We start from the raw sequence: 25,708 nt of genomic DNA on the forward strand, positions 1-25,708 counted from the left end.
CTGTTCCTGTCCAGATGCTGCATTTTTCCTGACTTACGTAAGGGAGTGGCTTGGAAACTTTCAAGTTCAGTTGTTTCTTTAAATATGATCCTTGTTTCATTATAGGTAATTTCAAGCAACTACATCTGCAAGTTGGCTGTTAATTGTGACCTCTACTTGTTTGTTTTATTACTTAAGACACTCTGTGTGCCTTTGTTTTTATCTCACTGAGGGGATAGACCATGTTCCTCACTACTTGTTTTTAACATCGTCACTGTTCATTGCGCTTCTTTGACAGCTGAAATCAAAAGCACCATATGTACATATGAGGATAGTCAAGAGGCATCCACACATGGAAATTCCAGCTTTCTGCACTTCATCAACACTTTCAACACTTCCTATGGTTTTTGTAGTGGTGAATACTAGGAATGTGTTGAAAAAGCCTAGGAACAAATCCTTGTGTCTCTGAGTCTGCCCAAAGGCAAGCCACTTGTGCCTTCTGCAGCTGCGAGAACTGTAGCCTGTTACTGCAACGTTGCATTGGAGGCAGGAAAATGTCTATCTTCTAGAATCCATGAAAGAGAGTCATGTCATTATTTGAATTAGAAAGGGGAATGAATAGAAAAAAAGACATGCTTCAAACTGCATACTAAGTTGTTTTTGTTCTTCAAAGTAAACCTTTCATACTCAATCTTCTGAACTGTTTCACTATACAGACTTCCTTTGTGTAAGAAGATTCACATTCTTTTTCTTTGTATTTGTACAGAATCTTGCTCACAAAATCCTGTTGTGTGATTAATAATAATTTGTACTATATTAGTGTTACTCCCATTAACAGTTTGGACAAGCATTAACATCTACGCACAGTGAGTACAGTAGTATCCATGATTGGAATAATTATGAGATTATCTTATTGCTGAACTGCTGTATAATCTTTGATGAGCCAGAAGACCTTGCTGTTTCACTGTTTCTGTATACCCCTTCTCTTTGCCCAGCCTGCTTTATGTTAGAAAAGTAAATAAATTATTTTTTTACTGTTTCTGAAAGGTGCCACAAAAATTAGTCTCGGATCTTGACTGGGCTTTTAATGTTTTCCTATACTTTACCAGGCAAAGATATTTGAAAGAAATGCACAGCATTTAATCCTAGTTTGATTGCATTTAAAAGTTGCCGTCCCTGCACAACTAAATTCCAAGCATCCAGAATTCTGGGGAAGGATAAGCAGCCAGTCTATTAAATGGAGCTACTACCAGAACTGTGCAAAATATTTGCAAAAAATGCTTGCAAAATTTTCTAGTGTTAGTATTTGTCACAAATGTTGCCTCACCTATGCTTTTCACAAAGACCAGTGACGAATTATTTTTGTGAATATGATTTCAGGAAATATACAGTTTGGTTAAAGGAAGGTACCTCATTCTGATGCCTTTATATTCATTGAATAATTGAAACACAAAAAAACTTGTGGGTCAGGATTAAGGACTGGAATTTCAATTTCGTTCTGATCTTGCTATAACAGCTCAAAAAATGTTAATGCATAGTGCTGTTAATGCTGTTGCAAATATTGTTGTCTTTGCCTATTTTATGATGAGCTGAATTGTTGTATTTATCTTGTATACCCTTCAGCAACAAGGCATATTTTAAAACAATTATGTCAAGAAACTTGTTTATGCCAAATGCTTCAAGTTGTAATAAAATAAAAAAGTATAATAGATTTTGAACTTCTAGAACTGCAGCAAATTTAAAACAGAAATGGAAGAAAATTGCCTGCCCTGTGTTTGCATAAGTATCCAAGTTAGATTTGGCCATAAATAATCCAAATGGGAATTTAATCTATTTGTTTGCTATTTGTGCTGCCTCCCATAAACTGTGCTTTAATTTTGCCTTTGACTGTGTAAGATGTACTCATGTGAAATACTGACCTAGGAGTTGTCCCGTTTGAAAGACTGTAGAGAACAAAGACCAGCATAGAGTATACAGTTGGATTTGTGTCTAAACCACAAAAGATAAAGAATACAGATATTCACATAATCATATTTTTCTATAAACAGTAAATTCTGTGAGAAGTATGCAAATAACCTCTATTTTCTCCCAATCAGATCTTAGCACATGCCTGGTCACATACATCAGAAGGTAGAGTCTCATGGAAAGAATCACATACCCTGCTTGAGTCACGTGAAATAAAGATAAGTCATAAGGCAAATGTGAGTAAAAACATCTGAATGTGACTCTGCATCATTTCTTTCATGAGTACCAAAACAGGCTATAGACAAATGTGATAGGGTTGACTTCACCTATTATAGTTTATTTTCCCAAAAGTCTGTGAATAACTCATAAATGTTTACCTACAGAGCAGAAGTCTTCAGTTTCTCAATTTATCTTTCTATGCAATGGCTTATAGCTTCAATAACTATTACTTTATTCTTATTTTTCTAATTTCTTTTACATTTGCAGAATATATGAAGGATATGACCATCCCCAGCCTATTTCTAATACCTCAGAGTCCATATTTTCTGACACTGTTGTAACCAGTTATATTGAACACACATAAATACAAATGGAAAACCAGAACATGATATCTAGGAGTCACTGTCATGCCTGAAAACTGCAAAAGTATTTGTTCAGGTAATTTACAATAAGAAGAAGCAATTATATTATCAAAGTGCAAAACCCTGGAGGAATCTTTTTTTCAAGTTAGTTAAGAGGCAACCATTTTGCTTTTCCAAACAAAATAAAGGAAATAAGAGATCTGGCTCATGGATGCAAAGAGTGAAGCATTAGACTTTGACCTAAAGAATTATCCTATAGTGTGCAACAAAACCAAATCAATACTATCTATAAAACTGCATAGTGTACAGCTGTAAAGATTGTAGTTCATTATTATTAAGATATTAAATAGTATCTGTATATTTACTGAGTGTGAGGGTTCTACAGCAACTATATAAAAGCATCTTTTTTAACAAAAGGACACTAAAGGAAGTATTATTCACTGTAGAAAATAGTTTCTCTACAGTTTTTAGCAACAAACTGGGAAATGTCTTTTAATCCCATAAAAAAAAGATGAAGGCCCGCTATATTTAATGTTTTTTTTAAAAGAGAAATGTCATTTCTAAATTGCATTGAGTTTTCTTTGATTGTCCCCTGCCAACTAAAGAAGTTTAAAATGTTGTTCACTGTGAAAATTACTGCCTCTTCTTCAAAGGGAAACTAAGACTAATCCACTTAATACTACAAGGCAATTCTATGACAGTAAGAAAAATCTTATAGATAAGATTGCTCGTTGCCAAAAGCCTTTATATAATAAAGGAAATTATTGTAACAAGAAAAAAAAAAGAGCATTGTAAAGGATAAAGAGCTCCAAAGAATTTAAAGGGGTAAAAAGCCATCAAAAAGAAAAGTATTGTTTGAATCCAGAAATTGAAGATTCTTTTCAGAATAACATTAGCTGGAAACTCATTGTTCTGGTAATTCACAAAATCTCTCCTGAGACCTGGTAATACAGCCAATGAGCTTGTTTTATCACAAGGCCAGCTCATTGTGAGGCTTGGCATTCCCTGAGGTGGATTTGCTGATCTTTACCTGAACAAAGTGTTTCTACTTGGAATTTTGAAAGTGAATTCAAATCTCTGTATAAGATAATCTACCTAATTTCCTGTTTTACCTTGAGCTGTCTCAAGGAATCAATGTGGGTGCAGAGTTACAAGGAACTGAGTAGGTAAAGCCTCCTGTAATAACTCATCCTACAAAACGGAGCAGCAGTGCCAGTCTCAGCTGACACCTGACAAAGGGTAAATGTCTTTCCTTTTCTACTTTAATGTTTCTTCCATCAGTGTCCAGCCAACCTGGAGAATTCTGCAGGTGAAAGGGACAAGACAGCAAGGCGATAATGACACGTAACACAATTGTACAGTGGCTGGGAATAAAACCTGCCATTGTTTGCCCGATGAAATTTAAAAATTTCTCTCTAGTTTCAGAGTTCATTAAGCTTCCAGTATCCATCTCATACATGTCTGTAGAAACAAGCTTTACTTTCTCCTTGAAATATGTGAAGGCAGATGATTTTATAATTGTGAATACCGAGGTTTTCTGCTGTTGGGTTAGCAGCTTACATACATACATGCTATCTTTAGTATCTGTGAACCTTGAGACTATGCTCATTTTCATTTGTAAGAGAGGTTAGTATGACAATATTTGAAAAATCAATGTAATAGGGAACAACTTACAGTCTCCAGATCCTCTGACAATTAAGTTAGTGCATTAGATGCTTGGATCCTAGCACAGTACGGTGGGTAGTTTTGGTTAAGGTCTTCTAGTTGTACCACTGATTTGGTGATAGACTGAAGTCTAAGTTTTGTTTTCTTTGGATAATTAATAGGATAAATACATCACAGATATGCCCTGTACACTCATAAAAAATCTAAGAGCTCTTCCATGAAACTTCTGAGAAGGCGTACTTCATCATAAGAAGTTAATTGTTATATTTCTAGCTCAAGGAATGACTTAGGACGGCTTGAATCTTAATAGAGTTGAGGACCAGAAGACAGGAAACCAGAACTGGTGGAATGAAGTATCGTCCAAAGTATCCAATCTATCCCATTTATCAACTAATTTTCCCAATCTGTTGCTAAAAGATTAGGAGGCAGACATATTTTTTACGGATCTGGGTTTACAGGCACAGTTTATTGCCCATGATCAATAGTTTAAACATTCTTGGTCTTGTTTTTCTGAGATACATCATCTTCAATAACAATAGGACATTGTGAAGACAATAGCTGTTTAGAAAGTAAGAAAAAAGGGGATTACAGAGTCAGCTTCACAGCAGCTACATATAGTAACTTGTAGAGTTAGAGTACCTTGGAACTGGGAAAAGCATCTTTTAGTTTCTTCGTATATTAGTTCAAACCTCTTGTTATGTTGTCTCTAAAACGGCAATAGCAAAGGTATGTATTTCTGCAGGTTACAACACTTCTAGAACACTGAATGTTCATTTTTTATGATTTGGTGTGTGCATCATTATAACACTATTTAAAAGAAAAAAAAACCCACACATTTTTCTTTTTTTACCTGTGACTAAACTGGATACAATGAGTGGCAGGACCAGCATTTGCAGCATTCTCATGAGTAGTTCTCCTGGAAATGAAAAGTACTTCACTTCCCGATAGCTCATCTTATATGACCGGAGAGAAAATCCAAGGATTACACCTGAAGAAAGGGAAAAGATATCATGACTCACTCTTTTAAAGTAGTAGTAACATCTAAACATGAATAACTGTATAATACTTTATGTATCAGTTACCTGCAGCTCCCATTAAGCTCCAGATTGCACTCTTGATTTTCTCTCTCAAATATTGACTGCTATTATGAGTAGTCCTACTGAAGCCATTAGATTATTTTTCACAGTAACATATTCAGAATCTTGAGAATTAATGAAGAGGAAACAGTCCCTGCTTCTGCAGCCAAGTGCTTTGATTTCTGGGATTTTGAGTGCATTGCATACTAATATTGGTTACCAACCTTCAGAATTGTGGCCCATGACTGCTCACTCTGCAGGGCCTGATCCTGTAGATGTGCTGCAGATTGGACGAGATGATAACCAGAGCAGAGGTATTTGAGAATTCCCTTGTGGTTACGTCCTTACATAGCAAAACCGCAACATAAGGTAAGTAGCTTTACACATGCCCTAACTTCAGAAACACAGGCACTTGCAGAGAAGCAGCTAATCAGGGCTGGAAGGTCTTACTGAATGATTAAGTGGTGGATTTCAATGCCTGAGGGAGTGGGTTAAGGGAGAGCCTGAATCCATTTATTTTGCTGGGAACAGATAAATAAGGCTTGAGATACATTTACAAACAGAAGCCATAGATAGGCTGATGCATGACAACTTGAACTTCTCAGCTAGAACTTTGTAGACTTTGTCCTGTACTAGGCGCCATGTGCTTTATTTGCTTCTTTCATTAATTATTTGGTTAATTGATGTAACTAGTTACAATTTTCTGAATTTTACATGGTTTGGTGCCTATCTGATGTAGGTCTTCTATATCCAGCCAGGCAACATATGGCTTTATCTAGAACATCTTAACGATACATGTGGTGAAATTCAGCTATCTCTCCTTCCCATTCCTGGCGCCATGTTCTTCCCCAGTGTCTAGTACTGCCATATGTGCTAATTTTGACTGCACAGAAAACTGGATCAGAAAACTGATCCCGCTGCAAAAAAAAGAAATTATTTTACTGATTTAATTTTTAGCCATGTCAGTTCCCTGAGGTAATTTGTTTGTGTGGCTGCACAAGTGTTGGTACCTTCACAAGGGAGTAGCTAGAAATGTGCCTAGGAGAAGAATGGGGCTGCCCTTTTTGGCAGATAGGCAGATTTAGGTTTCCTAAAATTCTTAATGAAACTGCATCCTCAGTGATGTTGAGAGGCATAGCATTCAAGCTCACTTCTATATCATGCTAGAGCTTGGGCGCATCCTGAAAATGCTGTAACATCGAGTACTTCTAGCAACTGCTAGTTCAAATTGTTAATCACACCAGATTTTAGATTTGTACATCAATACAGCAGATCTTCATGCCAAATTTTACAAGCTAAAATATGCTGTTACATCTCCTACATTAGCTTATTGACATCTGCTATGTAAGGAACTAGGTATCACTCTCATGTCAGTGACCCCTGTCTGTCTGATCTTGCTGTTAAGGACTTAGCAGGCTGGTTAAGTTAGAGGAGTTTGGAAATGACTTGTGTGGGAAATAAAATCTTACTGCTACAGGACGGGAGAGAACTGACTAGAACGCAACTGGAGTGAGCATGGAGTTCACACTGGAAGAGAGCAGTGGGCCTAGAAGGCACTTGTTTTAGTCTCAGTCATGTCCTGTAGACTTGGGCAGTCAGAGTGCATTTTGCAAGAATGTATTTTTTTTAGGTAAAAGGTGATCATAAAATACATACAAGAAGGTCCTCTGAACTACTCTTGATTAAAAGACATGCCTTAGGGTTTCCCTTCTTTTCAATAAGGTTTTAAAATTCCTCTGCAGTTACTCATTATTTTCTTTTATATGGGAAACAGGATTGTCAGATATAAAGAATCCATCTGGACCCTTTGTTTCTGCACTTAATGAGCACTACATTTTGACAACTGGATAACAAGCAAATAGAGCTAGACCAGTTTCTTACTTGGGCCACAGTTCTGCAATTAGTTTCACATGAATTAATCTCTGCACTAGTACAAAGCCTCACTCAAGTTAGTAAAGGTTTCTGAGGTTGCTATAAGAACTAGTCCTAATGCCACACCATAAGGGCTCGATTATCTGGTCCACTACAGTCCAAGCAGTATGAAGTGGCCTAAGAGAGAATCAGGGCCTGAGTAGATAGCCATTTGAATGAATATTAATTGGTAGTGAGAGTAAGTTTCTGAAGTTCAATGAAAAACTGTTGAGCCAAAAATCATTGCTTTTTTTATTTTTTTTTTTCCCTAATGTGCTCTGTGCATAATTACAGGGTTGCCCAGCATTGCAGTTTACAAAAAGAATTTCTGCAATGTGGAAAAAATGTGCCCTGGTTGTGTATTCTGGTGAACTGGGTCAACACTCGACACTTAACTAATTCTTCAACTTCAGTCTTAGCATTAGTACTAATTTATATGCAGTCATGCCTGAGCTGTAAGAACCTTTCTCTGACTCAGTTTCTTTACTTGGAAAAAAGATATGGTACTAGTTGTTTCACAGATGTTTCTGAAAATTAATTTGTGTTCACAGTGATCTTAGCAGCACAAGAAGGAGTTTAAGGAAATGTTTTTCTCATTGTAGCACATGATAATGGAAGCATAGTGCCTGAATAAAGTAGGTATGCGTTTTATATACAGATAAAACAGGTAGGCCATTCTTCCCAATGGAATTGTCAACAAGTTGTAAGGCATCACTTTGCTGCTAGAACTGTCTTGTACCACAATATGTTGCATCATTGGGATTTTCTGGATCCAAAGAATGTCTAAGATATATAGCTCTTCTACAGTACCTCTCTCGTGACTCCCCTAATGATATCTCTCCTGATTTTAGAATAGACAGACTTGAAAGTTTATTTTCTGTTCTGAGTTCAAATACCTAGATACTGGGTATTACACCCTGTCTGATAACATTTTATCAGGAAAAATTATGAACTTGAAACAGAACAGCCAAACTTGGCAGGATAGCTTTGACTTCTTTGAATTCACTTCTCGGAACCAGCACTCACAGGTTTTAAATCGTGAGATAACAGCACACAATGATTATTTGAAGTTAGGCATAGTGGCAAAATATCAAAATAAAATTGGGAATTGAGATCTCCTAGGAGGCAGAAAACCTTTGAAAAGCGTGCAACAACCATCCATGCTTTTGTGTGTGCTCAGCACCCTCCACAATCAAGAATGAGAAGATTAAATACTGGAGCTGACCTTTCTCAGTAAAAGTTTCAAGTTTCTGATTAATTCTGAAAATTGTAATGAAACAAAGCCTTGTGTGAAACAAGCTTCACAACCTGTTGTGCGGGTTTCTCTCTATCCTTTGTAACAGTAAAGAACAACTAATCAACACTATCAGAGCCCGACTTCTCAAATGTTAGATAGTGTACTATTTCTGCATTGCAGGGAAGAGTAGATTTCTTGACGCTATTTTTAAGGCTTTTTCTGGACCGAAAGCAGTAGTGCTTGTTTAAGTTAAGGAGCTGAATTCTATACATCTATATAGTTCTGTAGTAGAACCATATTGATGAATAAATTATACAGTTCATAACTAAGAAGCAAATCATATTAGAGTTCTAAAAACATTTTTGAGGTGTTCTTGCAAGTGATATAGTGAAATCTATAGAAATCTCTTTTTGAAAATAATCCTGATGATAATCAGAATTCTTGAACAAGAAAATAGCATTAATATTTTCTTTTATATCAGTGTAGATGTTAAAAAAAAATCAATCTGAATACAGTGAAGAGAGGACATAAATCTTGAAAGGGGCAGATGGTGAAAATACTTATGACAGTGATGGGAATGAGATGGAAATGGCAAAAATAGAAGATAAGATTAGAAACTGCTTATTCCTGCAATAAGAAAACATTGATGAATGGCCTAGGATTTTCAATTCTAGATGCTGTATTACCAGAAAAGAAACAACAAATTCTTTGTGTCAGACTTAAAATCTATGGGTATTCCTATAATTCCTAAGAAACATGCAACCTTCTATATAACATGTTTTAAATAGATTAACATGAGTGAATTGTGAAAAAGCAACCATTATAATCAGGTTCTGAAGCAGCAAGACAAAAATCGATACTTTTGCAATATTCAGTATTTTAGGAATAGATTTATTATGGTACTTCTGTTTCATCTGGTTGGTTTTCTTAAAAAAAAAAAAAATTATTTTAGTGTTCTACCAGAGTATCATCTACTTATATGCCATTTCCTAAAATGAATCTGAAAATGAACTTTAAAATCCTTCATGGAGAGAATGGAATCATAGAATCATAGAATAACCAGGTTGGAAGAGACCCACCGGATCATCGAGTCCAACCATTCCCACCAATCTCTAAACCATGCCCCTCAGTACCTCATCCACCCGCACCTTATACACCTCCAGGGAAGGCGAGTCAACCACCTCCCTAGGCAGACTGTTCTTAATTGTATTACAGGATGCGTTGGTCTCACAATGGTAGAGCCAGAACTCTTAGGAGATGAAAAATGGTACTTTACCCAGATCTAAATGCTCATTTGAGAACTTCAGGCAAGCTTAGTGGATTGTCCTACTTGGACTAGTTAGAAGAATTAGATAGCAAAATTTAATAAAGATAGAGCATACTAATATGCCAACTAATTCATGATTTTAAGAGAAGAACAAAGTTTATAATTGGCATGATACTTTTAAGTGAAAAACAGCAGCAGTTTTGTTAAAAAGTAAAGCTTCAGTTTTTAAAATTATTCTAACTTATTTCAGAAACATGAAGAAATTAATATCATACTGTTATTTGGAGCTAATATTCTTACAAAGTCTACACTCTCTGCTGTATTTTCATGCAGAAAGTAGAAAATCTAGGGGGTTTTAACTTAAATGATCAAAAATCACTGAAGCATAGTTCAAGAGGAAATTACTAGGTGGCATATCAATGACAGTGCAGGAGATGTTTCTACTGTATTAGTGCTTGCCAGGTCAAATAGAAAACAACTCTAAGAGTTACAGATGCTTCTGCTATTTACCAGAAAATCTCAAAACATTGTTACATGAGGCCCCTATCTATAACCTGTTTTTGACAGAGAAGATACAGATTTTTTTTCCAACAGAAAATATAAAACTTTGTAATAACTCAAAATACCTTAAACTAGGTACAAGGGAGCACAAAAAACCAGCAGCTCTTAATAATGCTCTTCCAGAAAACCTTGTAACCAGCAAGAAAATAACATTTTGTTCGATAAGGGAAATTGGGCTACAGCCAGTAAGAGAATCAGGCTCTTACCAGTTTAATCAGACATTGTATATTTTTGCTAGCTGCCCAGCCATTTAATTCTTATGTTCCTGCAGAGCACTGGAATGAATGCTTTTGTTCTTTGGGTCACTTATTTCTGCTTAATTTACTATTTTGTTCTGATACCTTTTCTTCTAACAACGAGTTTCAGATAAGGCTGCAACGGTATTTACTCAAGACAAACAGGTAAATAAGGTCTCTAGCGATAAGAAATACTTCAAGTTGCCGACAAAATTGCAATCATTCCTAATCTCTTTCTTTGCTTGCCACAAGAACCACAGTATTGCCAATTCCATCATGATTTTGATTTTATCTTTTTTTTTGATTTTATCTTTTTTCACCATAATTTTATATTGAACTCCCTCCATCCCCACCCCCTTGTAGATCACCTGCTCCTTCTTTACTTTCTGCTTTTCTTATATAGGTAGGGAGGCATGTTCCTTTTGAAACCATTTTGTTGCACCTAAATATTAGGTACCTAACCTGCATATTCAATAACTAAATACTGAAGCAGACTTGGGGGGGCGGGAATTAGGTGGTTCCTCAGCCCCCTTTTCTCCAAATTAGACAAGTCCAATGTCCTTACTTCAGTGTACTGGTCACATACCGAGAAGAGAGCATTTCGAGGCTAAAGCAGGGAGCAACTATTTCTGACTGGACTAGTTTTATGTCAGATAAGTTCCTTGGACAGGTTTACTGCTATGCTAGATGATGATAGTGCTGGTATGATGGCAAGGGAGGAGAGCAACAGAGAATCTCACATACACAGGTGTATATATTTTTCTTTTTTTTTTCTTGTATATTCCTCCTCTTATAACTAGATGTTACCAGTGTAGTAAAGAGCTTAAGGACCCGTGCTCCAAGTAGCTCTTACAAGTGGTTATGTTGAAGTTGAATAAGGGTTAGTTAGGTCACAAATAGCTAACTTTCCTTTGCTGGAGAGATACCATTACGGGAATCATGGGAGAGGTACTATAGAAGAGCTATATATCTTAGAACTGTTTTGGATTCAGAAGATCCCAATGATATAAAATGTCATGGCAGGAGATAGTTCTAGCAGCAAAGTGACACCTTACAACTTGTTGACAATTCCATTGGGAAGGACAAACTACAGGTTTGATCTGTATATAAAACACATTCCTACTTTATTCAGGCACTATGCTTATTGTCCACAAACAGACTACCCATCGTAGTTCTGGACAGCACTTATTGATTTGTGGTGAAGTCTTTGTCCACATGTCCTATGCATGTTCACATACTGTACATGCATACCTGCCCCTCCAAGTCTTCCAGGCATTAAGTATTTTAAATGAAAATGCTGCCTCTCTTAAGCTCTGAAAGATAGAAAACATCAGGCTAAAAATCTTCCAATTCCACACAGGCAGAATTCCAAGGGTTTAATAACAGACATGTCCAGAGAAAAGTAAATTTATAGTGAAATGAGAGTTACATTCATCTCAAAGTGTTGTTCCATGTATCAGAAGAGAAGTCAGTGTGTTATCTTTGCTCAGAAGCCACTGAAGTGCCATTGTGCCCTCAGCTATACGGAAAAGAGACAGAGCTGCAGTGCTGCAGTCGCTGTGCATCAGAAACACCTGCCTCCTGAACCTGACCCTGATGATTTCTTTCATCCAATGCAACCTATTACCTTCCAAAACATCGCAGTAGATTTCTAACATAGCTATTCAGCTAGAATAAGCAAAGATCCAGAGGCATTTGATAATATGGATGTATTTTATGGCTGTTTACACCTAGATTAACAATATATGCATAGGCAATTAATTTGCAGCTCAGAATCAAGATGTTCAGAATCTCTGCCTGTCACTGCCTAACTCCAGATGCACCTGAAGACCTGAAACACCTTTGTAACACTTGCAAATTGTCTTTGTTTGCAAAGTAGCTTCTCTTGGATTTTGTGGACAGAAGGTATATAATTGGAACAGGGATTCTAAAGATGTAAGGAAGAATGGATGTAAATAAGAAATGAGTAAAATCACTGTTCTATGAGGTACTGGATATAATAGTATATGGGAGCTGTTAGATAGTTTATTAAAACTTCACTGAAATCTGTCCTTTCCTACTTCTAGGTTCCAGTGTTACAACCATACGTTTTTCCTATTCTCTCTCTAGTTAAATGATTCATTTGCATTCTTCCTCATCTTTATTTGAGAACATATCCAAAAGATTGTTCTCCTTTTATGCAACTTCTACTTCTCTGTTTGCCTTCATATTTCTTCTTATTTTTTCCTTTGTTTTCCTTGAACTGCAGACTGTTCTTTATGGAATAGGATCATTATTCCTAATTTCATCCTTAAACATAATACTTGAATGAAAGATATACTGCTCATAGTTTATGTACTCTTACTAGCCCCTCATCTATAGAAAAAAACACTTTCAATCCACAAAACCCAAATAATTCCATCAAAATCCAAGAATTCCCTCTTACTATGCATATCAAAAATATCAGGCATTCACAATATATCCCAGGTTGTATCTTGTGGTGCATTACTTGGAACTATGGTTGTACTCTGTGCTTTACAATGTTGCTGTAATAACTGTTTTTTTCATGCCTGGGTTTACTTTGCTGCTTCAACTTCTTCACTAATGGTGTGTTTAACCCTGTAAAGAATAGTTCTCAAGAGTTAAGGAAGCTGATTTCTTAAAATTTATGTAGTTCCTTTCTTACCTTAACCTTTCTTTCTTTCATGTTTTACCTTAACTGGAAGCTGACATAGACCTTAACAGCCCTGGAATCTGCTTTTCTCGACTACTGTTTCAGCAGCCCATCTCTACCAGCCTTTTTTACAGTATTGTAACACTGAGGAATCACAGTCAATGAGACTGAGATACCCTAGTGTCAAGAAATCTGTGAAAACTTGCTCAGAAAACACGGCACTGCTCTGAAGCACTGGTGTAGTTTAACAGAGAGCCTGAAGTTGAACCTTGACAGTTGCCTTCATTTGGGTTTTATTTTTTTTTAACTACATCTTAGATATACACTACAGGACAGTTCATTGTGGGCTTCCTTGATATGCAGTTTTGCACTATCATTAATGGGACTCTCAAATTATGAATTCCTGTCTCTATGGAGTTATGCCAGCTTTTCATTCCTGCAAAACCACCTGTTAATTTAGCTCAGTGCTGATAGACTAAATCTGTAACTGAGATGTTTGCTACTGATGATTAAGTATTTTGTTGAATCAAGATATGCCTACGGCAGAACTGCTTGGATCATGGAACATAACTCATGTGGTAGATTTTATTTAAGGTTTTTAATGAATCTGTTTAATCTGGTATTTTGGTGATAAATACAAACAACCTGGATAGACTGAGAGGAAATACTTCCTGTTGCAGAATATAAGACTTTTGACATATCAGGTGTCATCATTACCAGAATCCTTGATTTATCATTCAGTGAATTCTTTCAATAAGGAAATTGGGTTCATGACTGAAATTCATGGAATCATATTACCATCTTTTTAAGAAGACAGCTAGGATGCTTTCGGTGCCTAGCTGTTTGATTTTGTTAGTTGAGCCACTTAATCTTTAAAAACCTCAACATAATATGAAACTATGCATAACTAGAACCCTGAATCTATTTAATTTACTGGTAAATAGCCCCTTTCAACACAAGAATTTCCAGAAGTGTTTTATTTCAGTTGATTAAACAGAGGTCTCATGTCTAACTTGTGAGTTAACTCATCTCAAGGATATGTTGTAGCACAGAGCATTAACTTAGATGTAAGCTCCATACAGCTTATGGCACCTCTCTTCTCAGTGTTAGGTGTTATTAATGGCCTCAAGCTCTGCCAGGGGAGATTTAGGCTGGACATTAGGAAAAAATTCTTCACAGAAAGGGTCATTGGGCACTGGAACAGGCTGCCCAGGGAGGTGGTTGAGTCACCTTCCCTGGAGGTGTTTAAGGCACGGGTGGACGAGGTGCTAAGGGGCATGGTTTAGTGTTTGATAAGGAATGGTTAGACTCGATGATCCAGTGGGTCTCTTCCAACCTGGTTATTCTATGATTCTATGACTCTAATAATGGCAGCATTTCTCTGTCTTAAAGGTCACAAAAATTTCAAAGGGAAACTGGCACCTGGAACAATACTTAATTACACAGCAAGTATCTGAGTTCAAACTGTGACCTTAAAAGTCCCTGTAGATAACAAAGCTTAGTTCTGGAAATCTATTAAGTTCCTGGCCACTTCTCTCTTTGTTTTAGAAGACCTCCACTTCTCGTCATTTTGCTTGTGTTTTTCTCATGATTTATTTGACCTAGACATCCATATGTCTAATTCCAGGCTAAGTCCTGTGGAATCTAGAAGCTGAACACAACTGACTGCATGCAGATAATCACCTGAATTTTGTATAACCTGTGTTCCCTTTCTTGCTAAAAAGATTTCACAGCCTGGGGCTCCATGTTGTAGAAGTTTTAGCCATTAGGTTAAAACATCATGCTGCCTTTTGCTCTCTCGGCATATGTATTTGCCCTTAGAAGTTCTGCATTTCCTTCTGCTTGATGACACAACTTTGGAAGGAAGAATGGAATTGCATCCTTGTAACTTGCTTTTTGAAAAGCAGTAAGTAAAGTAAGCCAGTACCTCAGGCTCTACTGACACCACTCCCAAGGTGAGAGTTCTTGGGCTTCTGAATCTGAAACTGGTGAAAACATCTGGCATGGTGCTGGCACACTCAGAAAGAAGTGGGAGTAGGAATGCAAACTGTTTATTTGTTTGTTTGTTTGTTTTTCTCCTGGCAAGTTTTAGGCCGTTAAGTGCTTAGCCTGTGGAGTTGGGGGGTTACCATTTTGAGTCTACACGCTCTTGCTCATGTAATAAAAACACCCAGCTCTGAGAGCTGCATTGCATATGCAGCTTCCTTTGCTTACATTCTAGGCTTCGAAGAAATGTATAGTACATCTATGTTTGTATAATTTATACATTCCCAAGTCAAACTTATTTTAAAAGTCATCAAAATATAAGCAGAAGCCTTATTTATCAGTTGTCTTTTGTTAGTACTCCCAGGAATTCTCTGATTAATGGTCTTGCTATTTTCACGCAAGGGTGATTTGATTCTTTTTTTAAATTTACTTCTTGTGAATAGTAAATGAAAGTATTAGCTAGAGCCAATTTGAAGGACCAGGTAATGTTTCAGTGTAAATTATGCTTACTACTTAAATCTCATCTTTCACTGACTTTTTAATAAATGAATTTTCACTTATGCCAAGTTACATTAAATGGTGAAAACCAAGCTCACACTTCGTAACTGTCAAGCTGATTTCCATTTATGATCTTCTATGCATGCCAATAGAAAGTACACAGGCATGCCAAATTTCAAGCAAGAAAATACATTTCTTCAATGTACAAAATTGAACAAGAATTCAAAAGGTAAATTTAACTGCTGCTAAGACAAAGAACATGGAAGAAGATCACAACATCTCTGTAACATTAGCATGTCATTACCCTTGGGATTCTCCTGTTATCCTTCAGTGCTTTTGCCTCTTTTCCTGCTTTTACCTGTTTTCCTTTTCACTGTTGTACAGTTTACTAGACCTACCATTTCTCTCTTTTCTTAAAAAATGCATTATAAAATCTCTCATCAAAGTAAACTGCTTTTGTATGATTCTTAAGAAGTTTCATCCTTTTGATTAAAAGTACAGGCAGTGTCAGTACAGTTTCAAGTCAGATAGGGTAGCATAATAGATGGACTAATCCAGCTATCAGTAAAATTTCTCTGGAATAATTTCTATTTCTTCTTTCCTTATTTTCCATGGTTTCTTTCCTATTTCATACAGTCTATTTTCCTTGGATCAATGACTAATTTAAAACTCCTTGGTGAGGGGCCTGGTTCTTTTCTAACATACACTGTAGGCATCAGAGCATACTCTATGAACAGCACAGTTGGATAAATTAGTGTTGGAGGAAGAGGGAGAGTGGACTAGATGACCTTTAAAGGTCTCTTCTAACACAACCCATTCTATGATTTTATGAAATCTCTTACCTCCTCACTATTTTTTTAGTTTATCATTTGCATTGCCTTATTGCTCCAAAGCTCCAGCTTGAATGAGCTGTAACATGCTGAGAAACAAAGATATGACAAAACATGCTGAATTCCAAAGAATCATGGAAACACAGAATTACTTAGGCTGGAAAAGACCTTTACATTGAGTTCAATGGTAAACCTAGCACTGCCAAGTCTACCACTAAACCATGTCCCAAAGTACCACATCCACAAGCCTTTTAAGCATCTCCAGGGATGATGACTCCACCGCTTCCCTGGGCAGCCTGTTCCAGTGCTTGACAACCCTTTCAGTACAGAATATTTACCTAATACTCAGTCTAAACTTCCCCTGGTGCAACTCGAGGCTGTGTCCTGCTGTCCTATTCTTACTCGGGAAAAGATACCAACACTCGCCTCACCACATCTTCATTAAGGTCTCCCGTCAGTCTCCTCTTCCCCAGACTAAACATCCCCAGTTCTCTCAGCCACTCTTCTTAAGACTTGTGCTCCAGAACCTTCCCCAGCCTCACTGCCCTTCTCCAGGCATACACCAGCCCTTTGTTGTCCTTCTTGTAGTGAGGGGGTTACCACCGAGTCATAACCTGAAACTGAATGAAATGCAAGATCTGAAGGGAATGCACAGTAAGTGAAAGGAATTGGGAGGATGGACAGAGTGTATACACAGCTATTTTGACTGCGTGGAATATTTTATGTAGCTGATGGTTCCAAAACATCTGATTTTTTTTTTAACGAGGTGTGAAGAAAAAAAAGTCACTATCTCCCAGCTGCTGATCTGGAACTTGATGTTACAGTACAAATTTTCACAATGCTTGCATTTATATCTTACTTTTTAAGCAGCCTTATTAAAACACAGAAGACCTAATTGCTTTACTTACCTGTCTTTAATATTGGATTTCTTTATATAATTTTTCAAACGTATTTTATCTTAATTCATCAAAAAGATAAGTATTCTATAAAAATATTTTTTTTAGTATCATCAAATCCCTGGAAACTATTTGATGGCTGATTATTTCAAAAAATTGTGTGAGAACTTTAAGCCACATGAATGAAAGTTTCAGGAATTCATAAACAACTGAACATGCCATCTTCAGCTACACCTTCATTGTGGCCAGCTTAAAAGCATTCCAGTGCAGATGAGAACTCATCCTAGCTTTACAATAGCTAAGGCGCTACTAAGGATCTAGCTACATTAAGCATTTACTCAGCACACAAATCATTGGCACTTTACTTATGATTTGTACTGCTTTGCTTCCTTCATCGTGACTACAGTGCATGCCTACAGAAAAGTGGAAATGAGTGGCAAGTCCTAGTACTGGCTCATTTGATGCTGGAATTTCTTTTTAGACCCCTTTAATGCTCAACACAAGATTTTTTTTTACAGTCTTTGAGATGACCCCTGTTTCTGTTGTAACAGTTGCCATATTCTACCCTCATACAGGGAGTTTTCCTGTAAAATCTCTGCGAAAACACATAAACATCCTAAAGGTCTCATGTGGTTACAGTTCTGCATTTCACTCAGGACAGTCTCAAAATCTACTTAGTAAGAAATAGTATTACAAAAATAAATTTAAATTTAATTTCTATAGATAACTTTGAGCATCTCACCTTCCCTTTCACAGTTTGAAGAGACAAGCAAATGTATGTTTCTCTGGATAGTTTTATGGCCTTTCAGACTGCTTCTGAATACTACTTTGTGCATCCACCGATTTGACAATGCAGAGCAAATAAGAAGTTAGTAAGGCTATATTGGGCAGATTTTGTATCTTTGCTCTGCATATATACACAGCTGCTGTCTCCAGAATGTGCAACTGTGATTCACAAAGCAGTCAAGTTTATTGTTGCCACTCTGTGCCACATAAGGGAGTACAAGAGCCAGAGCTGTTTCATTTCGATAATGCCAGAGTGTATGATAAAAAAATTAAGATGGTGATAATAAATTAACATAATTCTGTTTTGCAAGTAACTGCTACGCCAGCATACTGTCCATATTTCACAGCCTGACTTTTGTTACTGGGTACTTGATAGCAGAAATCAAGTTATTTGTATTTCTGTACTTGTTCTCCCTTTTGAAAAGGATCATGTCTCTTGAATTTTTAAGATCTGTATCTTAGAGTGTATGTTATTCTGTATCTTAGAGTGTATGGTTTTTTCCCCAAAATTGTAACTGTTTTAATTTAGAAAAAGAATTGAGGTTTTGCTTAGCAATTTTTTGACAATATTACTTAATAAGATTTTGTCACTCTGTGAGAAAATAATTGTGCTGGACAGATTCTTTAGGAGAGACACGGGGACAGAGGCAGCCTCTAAGTTCTGCATGAATAGAATTAATTTCTCCTCAGCTGTCTTGCTTTTCTTGTATATAGCTTAATCTTTTATCTGGTATCACGTCTCCCTCCATATTTTAACTGTTCTCTCACCTAGCACTCATCCCAAAACTGTTTCTCCTGTAAGTGATGGATATTTGCTTTGTTCTCATGCAAATTTTACCAAGGCTGCCTTAGGCACTGTCATCGTGTTCATTGTCAGTGTGTAATGGGGTCAAATACCTTTCTCTGGGTTATGTCAGCTTCAGACTTCAGTGGATACAGAGGATCTGCCAGTAGCAGAAAAGATGTTGTTTCACACACAAGGGACTCTCAGTTTTGTGGGTGTTATCCAGGATTCTCTCTATCTGCATATAACAGACTCATACCTCTTGGGACTCATTTAAGCTGTTGTTCAGACCAGGACTGTGTTGTGTGCTACTCTGCACAGGTTTTCATTGCTGAGATATTTTAGGGGGGTTGTGAGGTTTTTTCCTTCTGTATTAAGGAGGATCATCTGCAGGCTTTATTTAACACTTCAGGTTTTTTCAGGGACATAAGGACATTGGCGATGATTTCTTTTCTCCTTTCTTCTTCCTGTACTTTTAACTAGTTTGATTTTAAATGTGTTGGAAAGTTTTGGAACCTTATATAGGACGCATGGTGTTGTATGGGCCTACCTACATTCATATACAATGTGGAATCGCCTGCAATTACAGAAGACTGTGTCCAATCACACAGCAAGTCCTGTGGTCACTGCAGCAGTCAGGTAGCCAGAGAACAGAACTGGATCTATCTCCATCCCCCTTGAACATCCAAGTGCAACTGCAGCATATAGCTTCAGCAGTGTAAAGAGGATTCTAGTGAATGATTTGGACCTATAATGTCTTCATAACTATGCAGAAACTGCTTTTTATAGTACTGACTCCACTCCTCAACTTCACTGAGCTCCTCAATTAAAACAGTGTTTCTCTGTGAATAGCTTCTCAAGGTCTCTTCTGAGGAGCCCTGCGTGTCTTGATCTTTCCTTCGGTACAAGTTCAGAATCCACAGGAGATTCTTTGGCATTTAGGAGTTCTGCCAGAGTAAAGTCTGGACTCCTGTTGCATTTTTGGAAAATGGGAGGTAAGTAGCAGAGAATCAAGACAGTTTGCTTAAGGAAGGGTATCTGAAAGGGAGGCATTTTGGGGACACGATGATGGAGCTAAGTAGCGTGGGAGAGAGGGCACTGCCTGAGATTTTGCCAGTAATTTGGCGAGCACTTCAAAGCATGCAAGGCTTCCTGCAGACTTTCCATGAGCCACAATGACCCCTAGCCTACCTTAAAGTGCTACCGGTCATCACAACACTCTGAATTTACCAGTGGTCAGCTTCCCAAATTCACTTCTTATAGTTGTTCTCATCTATTGCCTCTTGCCAAGATGCACTGCAGAAAACTAGTTTTGTATTTCTAGGTGTACCAGAAGAATCTGAAAACCCACACATAACTCATGTACTGATCACACATTTCTCAAAGTTTCTCAGAGGGCTTGAAAGCAGTTTAAATTTCACTTAAAAAAAGCAACAACAATGATAACAATGATGTGCCAGACAGACCTACCTATGCAAAATGTGAAGTCAGAAGGAACTTTCATGAGGTTTTGGGGAAATGGAGAATACTGCCAAGCAGTTTGCAACATGAATTATTACTTCTTGTGTCCTCTCATTGGGTTTTAAAAGATTAATTGGATTTGTGTTGTAGCAGCTAGTGAACTGCGTGTAGAATTCAGTTCAGAATCAGAGTAACAGCACAAGTGAGGGTAAATGGCTATATTTTTCCTTATCATGTGAACGTCAGAAAAATCTCTTCTGTGACTGTATGCAACACAAACAAATGCATGTTGCAGCTACTCACTTCATAACAAAGTGCATGTCTGCACAGACACAAACTCAAGTCCTTGTTACAAGCTACAGTCCTGAAACTGGGCTAAGACACTTTATCCTACTAACCTTACCTCTACCAGCATCAACCCTGCTCGGAAGAAAAATCAGAAATGTTCTAATAATATGCCTTTTCATATCAGTCCCTTAACAAAAGAGGCCTGAAAGAAATGTTTCTGAATAGATTTTGCTGTCTTTAAAGCTAAAATTATGGGTTTTGTGAGTTTAGTCTTTATGAAAATAGCTGGACTGACAGCTCTAAAATCTGGTGTCATGTCTGTTTAGATTATAGAGAGTATTAAGCATAATTTCTTGTAAATTTTTCAGCCCTGGACTCAACATAATTTCATTTCCACCTACACTCAGGTCCAAGCATCTCTGATGAGACAGCCTGTGGTGCTAATTGGTGGGTTAATTTCGCAATGTCAGTTACCGTCTGCTAGGAAAGCGATCAAGCCCACCATCTGATTTTCCACAGATCACCAAACAACTGAAAGATGATAATTTAGTCCTTGCCAAACTAGACAGATGGAGTTCAACCACTGAGTGCTTTGTAATCTCTTTAGGCAACTGTTCTCTATTTCTGAGTATTTCCACAACAGCAAGAAACTCTCCAGAAAAAAATCTTACTTTTTTACGTGCTACCAAGTGTGAACTTACTGTTTTAATCATATACATGTACTGTAAAATAACAGCACAAATAACAAATGTAAGAAAATTTTGATCGATTCCATCATAGCAATGAGAAGATTTTTTTCCCCATTACACCAGATATGTCTATTTGTTCAAGAGCAGAACTGAAGCAGCCAGCTCATCCTAGGCTGCACATTTTAATTTGTTCTCCAAGTTGCGTTCCAGCCTGACTGGTGCTCTGCCATTGCTGTAGGTGTTAGTAGAGCTGTGGGCAGGCATTTGCCACTGAACACATCTGAAGTTAACTGGGATATGCAATAACAGTAAAAACCCTTGCCCAGACTATATTTCTTTTCCCACATTGTCAGTTTTGCAGGATTCACACTGGAGCTAAATAACAGTGAAAAAAAATTGCAATTTTGCTTTGGTCTTGTGCAGTATAGACAGGTGACAACCTAAGAGTTGCATTGATTTGAGGTTGGACAGTGTTTAAAAATCTGCTTTATTTGTTCTGCCTTTCCTGACAATTGTAGGTAAGTGCCTAACTATGTTATTCTTGACATTAATGGGTTTGTTTGAACTGAACAAGTTCTCATTTAGGAATTAAAGCATTTGTGATCAAATACTATTGGTAAGCATGAAAGAAAGACATTTCTATTACAGGAATAAAGTACTTTGTTTTACCAATATGCAAATTACTATAATTGTCTCCCCAAAGAAGAACATCAAACCTGAAATTAATTTAAAATAACCCTGCAGATGTGGTATCATACAACAATGATGGTAAAACCTTATAATTTTAATTCCTAAAACAGTTGTAGAAACGTGGCAAGTGGTTTAAATGGAATAGCATTAATAAGGACGTTAGGCTCTCCATAGGTTCTGGATACATACCCTTACCTTTAAGTGTTAACACCTGGATTTTCACAATTTTAGATTTTTAACTAAAAAAGGAATGTAGTACAGTAAAGCCATAATATTCTTGCTCTCACTATCAAGAATGGTATTTCATGAAACATACGGTGTTATTTAGAAAATCTATAGTTGAAGAAAAATTACCAGAAGTGATCATGTAATTATATGAAGGAAAGCCTGTTTTTAAAGTTGTACATTTTTCTCAGAAGATTCTCTTTCTAATGTAAATTCAAAATTTGTACTTTAAATGTACATTTTTGGTGCTTTCCAAATCTAAATGCAGTTTGATCTTCTGGATTCCTCTCAATATACTCTGAAAAGGTATTTAATCAGGTGTTACCTTGCAGCCCTTTGAATAAGTAACATTGCCATTGTTGCCCCAATTGCACCTGAAAGAGGCACTTGAAAGATTGTGAGTGACTCAGAGAGCATAAGTTTGTGCTTAGGTTTGATTGTTTTGCATTTATCAAGTGAGAACTGAAAAGATTGAGATTCTAATATATAAAGAAATACATTTGCTTAGAAATATCACTTCATTACATTAATTGAGGGCTTCTGTTTGTCATTTCAAGGCATTAGTTTTTTGATAGTTTAGGTGAACAGAAGTTTCAGTCTGAGTACTTCACTTCAGATAGCTTTAGTAGAAAAAGATATCAATGAAAATATTCAATTCAGCTATTGTTATCTGATTCTTTAAGAGAAGAATCCATAAAACAGCTGATTTTTCTCCTTAGGGACACCAGAGTAATTAAAATGGCTCTTCCCTAAACTTCAACATGCAGCTGTCAAAGCCAAATCTCTCCAAGCCAGAACATTCTTATCAGTGCAGAAGAATTTGGGATCTCATTTGTAATGCAAATCGTCATTGTCAAATGCACTAGAGAACAGAATATTCCTATTGAACAAATTACTCACCAAGAATCACAGCAACAACGGTGAAGAGCACAAAAGCATTCCTCAATAAATAACTTTTAACATCATCCTTTGTTATGCTCTGCACTTTTTTTTTTGCCAAAAGTGTACGTTTCCTGACTCCTTGTTGAATGCGTTCCATCCTACTTCCAGTTTTTGGATCTTCTCCGTTACCTTTAGTCATTTATCTTGCAGAGAGTTTTCTTTTATAATAAACTTCTGTCAATATCCCTTCAGAAAAGTGGAAGAATCTTTTCTGTGGGAGGTATTGGATAAACCTGCAAAACAAGAAATTTCAAATATTGCAATAAGGTTTTAAAGGAATGATTAGCCATTTATTTACTTGGAAGAAAATATTCCTCATATTTCAGTAAAACATTTATTATTTGTAATATCTAAGTTATTATTTGCAAGTTTTGATACATAGCCTCAATGACTGTTAAAAAGCTCTTTGAAAGAAATATTATATGGACTGATCAAATCCTTGTCCCGTGTCTTCAGAAGTTAAACTAAATTACTGTCATGCTCTAAAACCCAGGGGTAACTTTTTTTTGCAGTTGCTGGAGATATGCTAGCTATGTAAAATTAGTACAATTCATAGGAGCATACGGTTCTATAAAGTTTAAAACTGTCAGGCTCACTTTTCATTTGTTTAGCAGGCCCATAGTACCCGAAAAAAAATCTACTTCACCTTCACATTAACCATTGGAGAGGAATATTTTTCTTGAACTGGTACATTTAACACATTCTGCATTTCAGATGTTCTTAAATGGTTGAATGCATTGGCTGAATTCTTCCATTTATAATGGCAAAATGCAGCAGGAATAGTTTATTTATCCTTTAACCACTATTTAGAAGATATGCCTTTGACAGTTTTGTGTTGATAACACTAATCTTTAAAGTGTATAAACTATTCAGTGCACATCTGTAAAACATCAGAAGTTATATCCCACTTAGCTTGTTGCACCAGATGTAATACAAGTTCACATAGCAAAGTAATACTTAGATTGGCCTGACAGCAATTATGGGGATATAATCTGATCTTTAAAAAGTCACACACTGAATCAAACTTAAAAGTTTTAAATATTAAAAGTCTGTTGTTTAGGACATTATTTTTCATTTTAAAATGATTTTTTTTGTGGCTGCTTGGTATGAATTTGTTTAATACTGGAGCCTGCACAAAGATATTTTCCAGACCGAGAATCCCATTTTCTGAAGTCTTAGTTAATACTTTGACAAAAAAATGGATAGTGTTAGTTTGTTCTGCTGAAATCTCTCTCCATTTTTACACAGTCCAAATATAACATCTTACTTTTACTGACTCCAGTGCCCAAATATCTTTTTTTTTTTAGGAATCATCCCGAGTATAAATACACAGGGTTTTCAAACAGCATGCTTGAGAGGAAGTATTATGTTGTATATATTTTGGAGAGATTTGATTACTCATTCTACCATATGTTTTAAGATTAGCACTTTAGTGCAATATCTTCTCTGAATTTTAACAGAATTCTATGTGCTTTGCTTCTTTAGAGAGCGGAAACATTAACTGAGATATTTAAATCGGTAAGTATTTTAGCTTGGAGACAGCTACTGTGTGCAAGCATGATTTTTTTTTCAGAACAATTAATTATAGTAATTTGTAGAAAAAAAAATAATGCACAGTGCATTTCTTTCCAAGATGATTAATGCTGCTAATCTGTCTTTTATAAATTACATTAAGATCAAGACAAACATGGGTGCAGCCAAAAAGATCATTACATTAACAGACAAAGGCAGAGAGTGAAAAATTAAGACTTTGTAGTCAGAACCCCACCAAATGAAACAATTGGCTCACCTTTTCAGATCTTCAGTACTTTAAGAACACGGTGGCGGCAGATAAGGAAGGGTTTTCCCAGCAAATGCAACAGAGCTGCGAGCTGAGCGAGCAGGAGGCAGAGAAAACTGACAATCTGCATGTGCTCGGGAATACAGCAACTTACTATCGCTGTAACTTAAGGAAAGGGGAGGAGACTGTCAGACCAACTCTAAAAAAAAATAAAAAAACATCAGAGGAGAGGGGAAAGCTGAGCTTCTGGAATATTGATTAGTCTTGGCAGAGTGAAAGCAGGGTCACTTTCTTTGTTTTTCCTTTCAGACCACTTTCACGCTTTGTCAGTTCAGCTTCGTTGGAAATGCAAAATCAGAACCCAGGAAGAACTGAACGATTGCTCGCACAGACACAGAGCAGGACAGGCTGGAACCTTTCTTCATTAGATATTCTAGACTGGGAATCTGAAAAGCCCAAATATAATTATACAATACTATCCCTGCGCTTTTCAAAATAAGTTGTAAAGTATGTGAGCGGGCTACTTTGTTCTAAAATGAGGCATGATGTGAAGCTAATGTGTATTTTCTAAGTTACTCATGATCTGTGCTTCCCAGGGTGGGGAACCAGACGTATCTTTCAGAAGCAACTGGAGCGTTATCAAGAGCAGAGAAAAACAATCAGCTATAACTCTTTGTATGTTTCTAGTAGATATCCAAAACACATGATAACACTTGCCTCTT

The 25,708-nt window shown here is 36.7% G+C and overlaps 1 protein-coding gene across 1 annotated transcript in view; it reads right to left on the reverse strand.

Annotated features, from left to right (window-relative positions):
* Positions 1-25,318, reverse strand: part of SLC1A3 (solute carrier family 1 member 3) — a 65,240-nt gene extending 39,922 nt beyond the window's left edge. Inside the window, exons 1-3 of the mRNA XM_069880113.1 lie at positions 24,996-25,318; positions 23,165-23,439; positions 5,041-5,178 (exon numbers count right to left, since the gene is read on the reverse strand). Coding sequence (XP_069736214.1) covers positions 5,041-5,178; positions 23,165-23,345 — 319 coding nt within the window. The 5' untranslated portion in view covers positions 23,346-23,439; positions 24,996-25,318. The remainder of the gene's footprint in view (positions 1-5,040; positions 5,179-23,164; positions 23,440-24,995) is intronic.
* Positions 25,319-25,708: the final 390 nt, after the last annotated feature.

Source organism: Phaenicophaeus curvirostris, chromosome Z (genome assembly GCF_032191515.1).
Source record: "Phaenicophaeus curvirostris isolate KB17595 chromosome Z, BPBGC_Pcur_1.0, whole genome shotgun sequence".
Classification (NCBI taxonomy): Eukaryota; Metazoa; Chordata; class Aves; order Cuculiformes; family Cuculidae; genus Phaenicophaeus; species Phaenicophaeus curvirostris.